Source organism: Choristoneura fumiferana, chromosome 4 (assembly GCF_025370935.1).
Source record: "Choristoneura fumiferana chromosome 4, NRCan_CFum_1, whole genome shotgun sequence".
In the NCBI taxonomy this organism is placed as follows: Eukaryota; Metazoa; Arthropoda; class Insecta; order Lepidoptera; family Tortricidae; genus Choristoneura; species Choristoneura fumiferana.
This window is the reverse complement of record NC_133475.1, coordinates 241818-253724: the sequence shown is the minus strand read 5'-3', so window position 1 is coordinate 253724 and position 11907 is coordinate 241818. Positions and strand designations below refer to the sequence as shown.

Here is an 11907-nt window from a genome sequence, read left to right as displayed (position 1 = left end):
TTGTGTGCTGCAAAGGTTACACAACATAATTTACAACTCTTAACTCAAACCCAGCCAAAAAAGAACCCTAAATAATGCACGCTAAGATTTCTGAGATCCGAATTACTGGGAGGTAAACTTTATGAGGGTAGTATAACTTTACCGCCACTCGATAGCCTTTGTCTTGCAATTTACAATGAGTCGCGGTGAGATAATTGTGCAGTACTTTCTTATAAAATATATCACTGTCGTATTTCTGAAAACGTTTTTTTAAACGGAGCCGATTTCTCTCGTGAACTAGAAAATAATTCAACTAATATCACCTGGCACTTAACGACGATTATCTAGTAGGTACCTATTTTACTTAACTCTACTCGTGATAACGGCCGCTGTAATGTGGTCAAAACGTGGAGGTAATTTTAACAATAGGTACATATACAAGATAGTTGTAAATCAATCCCGGGTAGGTATCTAATATTAGTTATGAGGGAGTATCGCGAAAGTTTCAAACAATATAACTAATTTAGCCAAAATGGTACACTACCATTAGCATAAACGATTTTAAAAAATAAAGTACTGCTCTTAAAATACAATTGAAATGGGAAAATAAGATTATTATCACGACATTACTTAATACGTACTTCTTGCTTAAGTACAACTAATTAGGTAGGTAGGTAAGTATTTACTTTAGATAAAACTCTATTATATCACGGCATTAGGTATAATTACGGTACTAAGAGCACCACGTATTTCCTTATTACATAAATAGTACGCAAATACGTTTAAGAAACGTTTAAATAACACCTTGATAGGGCACGAGCACATCAGAAACACTCGAGCTTTCGCCCGCTCTACAGTAGCGAGCACCGCGCCGCGATGGGACCGCCAGCGCCATCCAGCGACCGAAAGCCGAACCAAAAGTGCAACTCTTCCCGCGCGCGCCGCGACCGCTACTACACGAGAGGTATGTATGTTCTGTTACATTCAAACAGATACAGATTTCATTAATTAAAGGTCGGCGCTAGATATCATAAACTGTATTATAAATTATTTAGTCGTTACAATAAATAATTACCGAGTGATAAAAAGCTCTACATGTATTTAAAAAGAGGTCACCACAAGTATTATTTATGTCAAGACTAAAAGACACTAACACTACAACATTATAGTAAATTATCCGCGACAAGAACGATTTAATAAACCACGTCTGCATGTCATTTATTTTATGCGATAGTTTGGCAGATAGAGACAGGTAGACTATCAATGGAAGGTGGGGCGCTGCGTGTATGTAAATAAACAATCGCAGAGGCAGTAACTGAAAAAAGTCGGGGCATCATATCGTGTCGCTAAGATTTTATAATACGATCGGTGTATCATTATCGGGAGTCTGCGGTGATGGGTCGCCACGGCGCACGGCGCAGCGCTACTAATTAAGTATAGGTGGGGGCGGCGGGGGGGCGCGGGGCGCGGGCGGCGCAGGGCGGGGCGAGAGGCGGGCCGGCTCACTCCGCCGCGCGCCGCGCCGCCGCTCGCACGTCAGTCCGCGCGCGCGGGCCATGGTCGCGAGAACCGATGAGAGCATGTTCGGGTGTTATGGTGACAGCTACTCGTACCGCCTGTGGAGCCTGGCCAACGTGTGGGGCGCCTGCCGATGTGAGTAGCGCGCCGACCCGACCGGGTGCCGCAGGGAACCTCACTGGGACTTATCCCCGCTGACGTCAGCGGAGGCTGTGAAATCTCCGTGTAGTACGTCGTAGATAACGCAGTGCCATCGTCCACGCCGCGGAGTGCGTATCGCGATATTAGAGTCGGTGGTCGCGGGTAGTGAGTGAGAACAGAGGTGTCGCTCGATGAAAGTGCAGAGCTCGCTTATGGGAGTTGGCGGTTTGTACGAATGCTTGGCGGCCGGTTGGCTTGCGGACATGAGGAGTAAGCAGGTCCCCACCTCCACCACCTCCGCCAGGCGGCTCGCGGCCTTAAGTAAGCTTCCTTTCTTTTTGTTTTATTTGCATTTTCTCTCTGTTTATATTCCACTGTTAAGACTACTATTCTATTCTTGTTATTATTTGTCGTGCCACTCGTGATTCCCCAACTTGAAAATTATTTGGTGTGTCTCCAAAATCAACATATTTCATCAAAGTCTGTTAACAACTGAAAAATCATAAAATCATGACTAACGACTTGCATTGAGTTAGTGAACTTGGAACGAGCACAAATTTACAGAAAAGTAAAAATGTCAGCGGCAAAAGTTTCCCCCTCGAAAAAGAATCAGGTGAGAACGATATCACCTCAGCCGCATTAAAAATAAAACTCGAGCACGTCTTCATTAGAAGTAACCTTCGTGTTCGGTAATCTCCCCTCGAGTCCCTCGGGATATAATTCATCCACTTGAGAATCGGGAACAGGTACACACAGACTTGAAAGAAAGTTTCGTTTGTCGAGGGGAACCCGCTCGCTTTCACCGTCTTAAAACGTAAATGATTATGTTGTTTTAATTCATTTTGCTTTTTCCCTCTTACTTTTATTTTATTCTTCTTCTTTGAGTGCCGCCTGTCTGGAGTGGATAAAATAATAGGGCCGGCTAATACGTTTGAACGGTGCACAAGTGCGTTGCGTTTTAGATGGAAAAGTTCGTGGAACGCGTATGAATAAATTAGTGCAAGTTCGGTTTATCGCTCTTCCGTGGAGCGGCCGCTTCCGGAGCGATGTGCGCTCGCGCCGCAATCATGCTCTCGGACATAAATTTACGTGAATTATGATACTTCCCAAATATTAAATCGTCCACGTAAAACGCTATCTAATTGTTTCGTAGACTGGCTAAACTTGCTTCGGTTTTGCAATATTCTGAAGTCTGCATAGATTGAAGACGTCCATTTAATTTTATATATTGTTATAAAGTGGTGTGGTGATGCATGCCACCGTGTGTGAATATTAGAAGCACAAAATTAATAACGTATGAAAATTAAGGTACACGATTGCCTACCTATAAACGTTTCTATAAGCATCAATAATAATATCTGAACACGCTTCTACGCCGTTAACAATAGAGTCGTGTTCAGATATTTTTGATCAAATTTTTGCTCACAAGTTTATGAACTCAGCTAAATAAGTGGTCTATCAATTTTTAAACAAGTTCCTATCAAATGAATATGTCCCTAAAGTCGAACTTTCAAGTTGACGGACACGTCTATTGGCATTATTGGTTTATGACATACATACGATTATCAACTTTAGGGTGGTAGACCGCACATATTTGGCTGACGGTACATACCTAAATTTTTCAAATTTCACAAGGAAAGCCAGCTTATCATATGTAATGCCGTCTAAGACAGATGTTAATTAATATTACCGAGAATCAATAATACGGTACCCCTAATCACTTGTTTACAGACTTTAAAGTAAATAAATTACCGACGAGATGGCAAACTGTGTGCTGACGGTAATCGTCGTCAAACATATTAGTATATTTGGTGGCGATGGCGTTACCGGTGATCTCGTTATGTGACTCATAGGTTGATGAATCATTAATATTACAGACACAACATTCCATTGTATAACACATTTTGATAGGTGGGATGAGAGAGATGATTCAGGGAATGAAGTCGAAAAATCGTATCTATTTAATGTTTATTAGAAGTGTTGTTTCCTTTTTACCCGGCTGCCCGAAGGAGGGTTCTCTTTAAAAGCTCTACCTACATTTTGTTCTCTGTTGTAATAGTAACTCACTGATTTTCATATAGGCGCTGTAGTAAAAGTTATAGTTGTAGGTAATTTTTAAAAACATTAATTGAGAGCATTAAAAATGATTTAGCGTATAATTTTTCACCACTGCGGCTCATGTTTTGGTGGTTTTCTGTATATAATTTGTAAGAAATATCATATGAGTGTACAATTTTAATACATCTCTAGGCACTTTGCCTATAACAGCCTGAGACAACCGGGAGCCCAGTATAGGCAAACACATACTTCTTAATTTTATGTGAAATAAAAGCACTTGGAAATTAGTTAATTCCGGGATTTTAATAATAGTAACGTGCGCCAGTGCAGTGCTCAAGTACAAGAGAGAGATGCCAAATTGTTTAATTACTTACACTACTTAAAGGATGTCATTAATTTTTTTAAGTAAATACATGGTTTTACTTTGTAATGATTCACGAATAATTAATTAAATTACGTTTTTTTTAGCCCATTCTAAATATACATGGGGTTATAAGAATTTTAATTTACCATTTTCACAGAATCATAAAAAAAGTATAACATAAAACATATTTTTTTTTGTAATTAAAGAATTTATTATTAAATAGAGATTAAATAAAATAAAATAATAATAATAAGAAGACAAAGAAAACTTACCTAAGAAACCGTAACTAAATATATCTATATGTTACTATAAAAATAAAAATTATAAAAAGAACACCCCGTCCAAAAGATCTGCCTGTGGCAGAGTTCCCATTACATGTTTTGTATTAAAGGTAATCACGATCTACATCCCGTAACAAATAGTAGTTATGAGCCTTGATGAATGTGAATTATTATTATTATTTGAATTATTAGGTAGCCAATAACTAGAAGCAGCTGATGGTGCTTCTATCTGGCTTTACTTAGTCAAGTATTCTTTGTATTACTGCGAATTCATCGGCATTAATTCCTACCTAGGTAGCCACTTCAATCTCTACTAGTACCTATGGCGCAAGTTACAATTGCTGTAGATACGGATTACAACTTATATTAACACTTCATTTGGTAACTTAAATAGACGCAGTAATGGAGTAATTTTTGAATTATGACGAGTTTTCATTGAAATGCTTTATTTTGTAGTAACAGTTACGAAGAGGGATAAACGTTGTTAATAAGAACATCCTTACGGCAAGAAGCGAAGTTTAAAAGAATCAAAGAGGTAGATCATAAAACTGAAGTAGCCGGCCGCAATACAATTGAACAAATAGCCCGCGTCTAAACAATCCGATACACAGTTCTCTCAACGCGCAATTATGATTCTGAGCGAGACGTTACAACATGGTGTCTGGCAGGCGGAGTTTTTTCTTCACCTACCCCGCTCCCCGCACCCCGAGCACAGGTGCGACCAATCACCACCCGCGCTAGTGTGCGATCAACAATCGACTTATCTGTACAGCGTGTGTGTGAGTGTGATAATTGTTATTTACTTTAACAGCACAATAGGAAGCAGAGCGAGCGTGTGTGCGTGTGTAGGTTTTTTATCAGCGGTTAACGGACGCACCCTGCCCGTGCGCAGATTACTCTGTGTAGGTGTTATCCGCTCTACCTACATGTTGACGTTTTTATTATTATGTATTTAAATGTTGTTTATTGCAAGTAACGACAAGACATTTAGAGTATCAACGATAGCTGAATTAATAGTTTGCTTTTATCCATCTGATCGCTTTATTTACCTACCTACCTACTTATAACCTAACTGACCGCTTCGTAATAGTTTACCTAATCTTCAAAAATTGTTAAGTTACATAGTAAAAAATATAGTGCCTGAATTTGATTCTAAGTTACTTAAAAGTGGTTTATGGTCGTATAAATACGAGCATATTCATTCATTTACACCAGTAAAGCAAAGCTAAAACATAAGAAATCATTCAAACAGCCAACACACCTTAAATAACTTTCATCAGTAAAAAATCTAACGTACAATAAATTAATACCAAATTTATAAATTTGCACTAAGAGACTTAAAATAAAGATTTATAATACAGTGAGATATTAAATTCTTCAAGTGATTACTCAAAATACAGTTGAATTTGATTTTATTCCAAACGTTTAACTAGAACGGTACTGCCAGCGCCATCTGTTGGCGAGTAGCGCGCAACTAGCAATAACAGAACGCTACGTCGCCCGCCATCTCCGCGCAACTGTAAGTTAGGATGTAAATCATTATTGTTATTCGTCTTTTTAACAACATTGAAGATAACGGGTAAAGTAAGCAGGTACAATTCACTCTCTAGATAAAAAAAACTTAAATATTAGTACTTATGTTTTACAATCTTACTCGCAATGTTTGTTTGTTTGTCAGTATAGCTTTAGATCAATCTTGAAATTCAAATTTCATCATTTGCCAGTGGTCGGAATGAAATTTATTATGCTTATTTAGATTGGATGGCGATACTTATTTACATCAACAAAAACAACTTGAACTAAAAATAAAATTACTAAAAATACCTACACCTTAATATGCCTGTGTTTTATAAAAACACTGGTATTATAAAGATGTAGGAATTCAAATACTGTTTACTATATTTTAGTGTTCAATAAAGAGTAATTGTAGGTATATTGTATTAGTATCTTTTGAAACGAGAGAGCAGCAATAGACTTCAACACGGAAAATAATTTACTGCCTTAGTTGAAATAGACAGCAGTATTACAACATATTTCACTTTACGAGTATGTTACTATTACAACTTAAGAGAGTCGATTTCTACCTACTGCAATATAGTTTTGTTCATTCAATAAGCCAGGCGAATACAGCTGGTAGACATCGCAAACTATTATTTACGCGCAACACCGGCGGCGGTTTATTTAGGTATTCACTATCACCTCTCCCGTAAGGGGAATGTTCGGTTTACGAGGCCGTATTTTCTAAAATTCAATACCGGTGTCCGATAGCGGATTACGTGCAGCGGCGGCGTGCAGCGGCGCGGGCGACGCGACGCGCGCTAATTATTACGTCCGAGCGCTGTTTTGCTCTTTATTATATTTGATTTACGACGCGCGCCCGCCAGCGGCGCTTTTAAAAACGTTATTACGCGGGAAAATGGGCCGTATTACCGAAATAACCAACTCCAAATTGAAATGTTGCCGCCATGTTTGTTTTTATAACGCGCGCCGTAAAGGTGTCCGTGATAATTTTAATCGGCGACGCGTTGCGATTGTTTCGTTACCAATTGGGCTTTTATGCGTGCTACACGGGGACGGGGATCGCGGGTCGCGGGCCGGCGCTCGTTTTACTGCGGTAATTAGTGTAATTAAACTGCAAACATTGCGTCAATAACGTCGCATTATCGCTTCGCACATACTGTACGGGTCGTTAGCGAGAACTCAAACAGAGCGATCGGCTTCTGACTTTTATTAAACGTGTTTTGTGTGTTGTTGCAGTCCGCCCCCTGGCGGGGGGAGGGTCAGAGGGCAAGCCGCCGGAGGAGGAGGAGGACCGCGGCGGCTCGCCGCTGGGCCCCGGCGGCCCCTTCTCCTGCAGCCAGTGCCGCGGCGCCTACCCCACGCGCGACCAGCTCGAGCGCCACGAGACGCTGCACTCGCCCAACACTCAGGTGGATAACGTCAAATATGTTAGTGCCCTGCTCATTGTATACCTATACTGCCTTTCAATACCAACGCAGCTTTTTATAACAACCCGACCGTTTTACATCAAACAAATAAATTAAATATTCCCGATTCATCCCGCAATGTAGCATTTCGTGGACCGTATTGTAACTTAAGTATTTTGTCAACAGTCGTGCAAGATCTGCCACAAAAGCTTCGCGAATGTGTACCGGCTGCAGCGTCACATGATCAGCCACGACGAGAGCGCGCTGCTGCGCAAGTTCAAATGCAACGATTGCGACAAAGCTTTCAAGTTCAAGCACCATCTCAAGGAGCACCTTCGAATACACTCCGGCGAGAAACCCTTCGAGTGCGCTAACTGCGGGAAGAAGTTTTCACACTCGGGCTCCTATTCCTCTCACATGACCTCCAAGAAATGTCTCGTTATGAACCTCAAAATGGGCCGCATCAAGCCCAACAACCCCGCGCTCAACCCCGACCGCAGTCCGTCGCGGAAGCGCGCCAACGCCATGGTCGCCAGCCAGCTCAATAACAATATCGGAGCGAACGGAAACTCCTTCCTGCCTATTCTCCCTAAGTATAATGAGGCGGCATTTTTCGCCAACATGTCGCAAGAGAACAGTTTCCATCGCTCTCCGCTAGGGAGAATGCCATTTTACATGCCTCCTGGAATGCCGATGAGTCCGGCGAACGGCATTGCTCCCTATAGTTTCCCGACTTCACTCAGCCAGTTATTTGAGCAAATCGCTTCGTCGCAGTACCACCAAAGGAAAATTGAAAATCCTATGAGTCCAAAGCAGAGCCCTGCACCAGCAGATCCTGAGGACATGATCGAAGAAGTAACCGAAGAGGATGATAAACGCTCTGAGGGAAGCGCCGAACTAGTGATGGACATAGAAGATGAAGAGGCAGTATCTATTAAAAAAGAACGAGAGGAGCGGCAACGTGATTTATCGTCACCAACTCGTAACTTCGATTCCGTCCCCTTAAATAATAATGGCCCTGATGCCGACAATAACCAATCCAACTTTAACACGATATTAGAATCTGTTAGCGCTTCAGTACAGAAACACTTCTTTAGAGCCAATATGGATAAGATGTCTCCTATGTCCGGCAGCATTTGCCCGAGCATAGAGTCGCCGCCGACTCCGCACGTCGTCATCAAAGACGATCCCGACGAGATACACAAGTGTCTAAAATGTAATGCCGTATTCAGAAACAAAAGTGAATTGCTGGATCATGAGAAAGTACTTTGTGGTAATATATTTAGAAAACACGAAGGCTTGGCAGCTCAAGTGGCAGAGACGGTAGCGCTAAATAGACTAGAAGCGGAAATGCGCGCTTCCATACAAAGCGGAGTGAGTGCGAGTGAAGACGAAGATTTTAGTAGAGAAGATCGAGATGATAAGAGTTCTGGGCACGACGGGGACAGGAAAATTAGGGTTCGAACCGCTTTAACCGACGAGCAGCAAGTAGTGCTGAAAGAACACTATGCCATCAACCCTCGACCAAACCGAGAAGAGTTCAAAAAAATCGCTCAGCAAATCGGTCTCGATAACAGAGTAGTGCAAGTTTGGTTCCAAAATAACCGGGCTAGAGTACGAAGAATGACACAAACAGTGGCGGTATCCGACCAGCCCCTGGACTTGTCGACTAAAAAATCGAGCGCATCGGTGACGTCGAGCCCGGCGCCGTCGCCGCCCTGCAGCATTTCCGTCACACATTCCGACTCCGAGGAAGCGGTCAACCTGAGCCAGAAGTCCTCGCGCAGCACGACGCCCCACCGCAACAACTACTTGAACGCGTACCCACATTCCAATTGCTCTTCATCCTCTTTTACCGACTTCCGCCTGTCGCCGTCGCCGGGGGAAACCATGAACGGCCAGAAGCGACCTTTGACTCAAAAGCTCAACCCTTCAATACCTATGGACAAGCTGTTACAATACAATGACATGGCTCACACGCGATCGCCGATCCTCAACCTCCACCTGCCTGACGGGCGGCCGGGGCTGAGTCCGTCGTATGAACGAGCCTCCTGGGGAGAAGATATGCTCGCGCCCCATGACTACGACGACGAAGGGCCAGTACTTAAAAAAAATAAGCTGAAGCAGGGCGTTGAGTTCAAAGAAGGCGAGGGCCAGTTCGTGTGCGACCAGTGCGACAAGACTTTCGTCAAGCAGAGCTCTCTCGCGCGGCACAAGTACGAACATTCAGGTGAGCAATGTTTTTTTTTGGAGGTAAATTTTGATAACCGATTTAGAGTCTGTATCCCCGTTCTCTGTAAAATAATATGTATATACCTGTAGTGCATTCTCATGCAGATGCAAACAAGCATCATAATTGAGCTCGTCTTTGTTCTTCACCACAGGCCAGCGGCCCTACAAGTGCGTGGAGTGTCCGAAGGCGTTCAAGCACAAGCACCACCTGACGGAGCACAAGCGGCTGCACACGGGCGAGAAGCCCTTCCAGTGCTGCAAGTGCTTGAAGAAGTTCTCCCACTCCGGCTCCTACAGCCAGCACATGAACCACCGCTTCGCAATCTGCAAGCCTTACCGAGACTGAGCTCGCGAGCCTTCTCGCCCCTCCAGCTCCAGCGCCGACTGCGGCGCGCCGTCATCCACGATGCTGCTTACTTAAACGTTTACCTCAGTTTAGTGTTGGACGGACATTCTACTGCATAATACTCATGACACTTAAAGTATTCGTCGACCGGTATTTTCGTTTCGAAGTTAATTAATATTGCTCAACGTCATATTTTTATACGGTAGAGTGTAACACGGATTCCCTATTTAAGTATATTGTATAGTGCCAAATGATACCAAAGGAATGTGCCATGCTGAAGCCAAAGTTTTATCGTGTTAACATTTTTATGTATTTAAAAATTATAGCCATAGTTTTATGTGCCAAATACCAAAGGGCCGGTACCTGTAGCATAATACTCGATGATAAATTTAATGTTGTTTTATTATTTTTATATTATTGTCATATATGAATATGTAATAAGGCTAGATGTTTGTTTAAATTTTATTTGTACGATCGCGACGCGCGCGGCGTGCGCCGGCCATTGTGATGACAATATTCTAGAGTTACAAATATTGATATTCCTTGATGAACTTGTACCACTAGAGCACTACCATGTATAAATTGAACAATATACGTACAACGGAGTACCTACGCGTTGACGCGGCGGCGGCCGCCCCTCGTCGCCGCTACCGGGCCGCTACTAGCAGAGCACGGTCAGAACGGTTCGGACATCTTATTAAGGGCCACAAGCCTAACCTTTGTTACGGAAATGAATTTTATAAACAATAGTTAAGGTTCTCGTAATACGTTAGATAGATTCAATCTTACATAAGTCTTAAGCATTCCATAATACTCCTATGGGATCTCTGCTGTGTTTAAAAAACTCTTTCGATTAGTCCAAAGTTTAGTGCGTAACATGTAAATATTTTGTGTTGTAAATATTGTAAGAGTTATCTGTACATACGATCGCTTGCACTTAACATAGTTCTGCATCGCTGCGGCCCTCGCTGCAGCCTGACACAATGAATGAGGTGACAATAATAAACAATTTCGATTATTAAACGCAATAGGGTTAAATATAATATATAATTAAACTCTACCTTATAAATCTTAAACTTCAATAAGACACGACAACGATTATTATCTAAAACAACAGCCGATTCACGAATTTTACATTTAAATTTCATGGACTTATTTATTATAATGGGATACTGCGATAAAATTAGTCCTCTCGATGGTAAATAACCTAGTTGTTAAACGAAATCTTAAAATTTAAACGGACCGCCAAGCAAAATGTACTTAATTAAAGTTTATTTGACTGATTAAGTACAGTCGGCGCTGCGCGTGAGCCTCGCTCGCAGCGGCCGCCTCGCTGCCATCGCCGCCACTCCAGCAGTATGATTGAACAGAAAGTTCCTAAGCAAAAAACATTAAACTAGAGATATTTAGATAATGATTATTTCTATATGTTCTAATATTGTAAGTAGACGCAATTCTTTCGTAAAGGTTTCAATGCAACGAATTACCATAATGATAACGAACAGTATATCTTAGTTACTTTATCCTTTAGTATTTACATTAGATTATATCACAGTATTTGACACCAAAATTCATCACACATTGGAAGCCATAGCATTACAACAGTATTCAAAAGCCAGATAGTAAACATCAGGTAACTGTGCTAAAGTATTGTTATACCAAAATTATAATAATAATACTTTACTATGAATTTTAATAATTGGAACAATAAGCCTATGTTTTTTTACGTGTTATCAACCTAATTTTAACTTAATTTTATATAATTTTAATTTGACTTAAGGTCATAACCGAAGTCACCGGTGGGCTAGGGAAACCAAAGATTCGATATGTGTTAGTTCGATGCGGACCCTGTACCATATAGCATCCCATCACTAATTAATTTAAGTTAGTTTTAGTTTTGTGCCAAAAATATTTAAGACTTAAAATAATTTTATAAATAAATTGGTAAGTGACATTTTATTTTTACATGGAACGGCATTATGTACTATGGCAATGTTTAGTTACTTGTGCAATATCATTATTGCGGAAAAAGTATTTCTTCCTTTGTAACTCCACATGATA

The 11907-nt window shown here is 41.4% G+C and overlaps 1 protein-coding gene across 4 annotated transcripts; it reads left to right on the top strand.

The window, feature by feature from the left end:
* Positions 1–805: 805 nt before the first annotated feature.
* zfh1 (Zn finger homeodomain 1) lies at positions 806–11070 on the top strand. 4 transcript variants are annotated; one of them, XM_074086458.1, is made up of 4 exons: positions 806–943; positions 7099–7289; positions 7455–9498; positions 9653–11070. In XM_074086458.1, the coding sequence occupies exons 1-4, from the start codon at positions 856–858 to the stop codon at positions 9844–9846; spliced, it is 2517 nt and encodes an 838-aa protein (XP_073942559.1). In that variant the 5' UTR covers positions 806–855; the 3' UTR covers positions 9847–11070. The 4 variants fall into 4 exon arrangements, with proteins under 4 accessions (XP_073942559.1, XP_073942557.1, XP_073942556.1 ...); XM_074086456.1 differs by lacking the exon at positions 806–943 and adding an exon at positions 1484–1632; XM_074086455.1 differs by lacking the exon at positions 806–943 and adding an exon at positions 1692–1959 and having other exon boundaries at positions 7099–7271.
* The last annotated feature ends 837 nt before the right edge of the window (positions 11071–11907 follow it).

Bases quoted from the DNA above. Each gene is read 5' to 3' on its own strand.
- zfh1 (XM_074086454.1), top strand. From the start codon at position 1,830: ATGAAAGTGCAGAGCTCGCTTATGGGAGTTGGCGGTTTGTACGAATGC. The intron at 7,290-7,454 runs GTTAGTGCCCTG...TTTTGTCAACAG, and splicing joins AGGTGGATAACGTCAAATAT to TCGTGCAAGATCTGCCACAA. The intron at 9,499-9,652 runs GTGAGCAATGTT...TCTTCACCACAG, and splicing joins GCACAAGTACGAACATTCAG to GCCAGCGGCCCTACAAGTGC.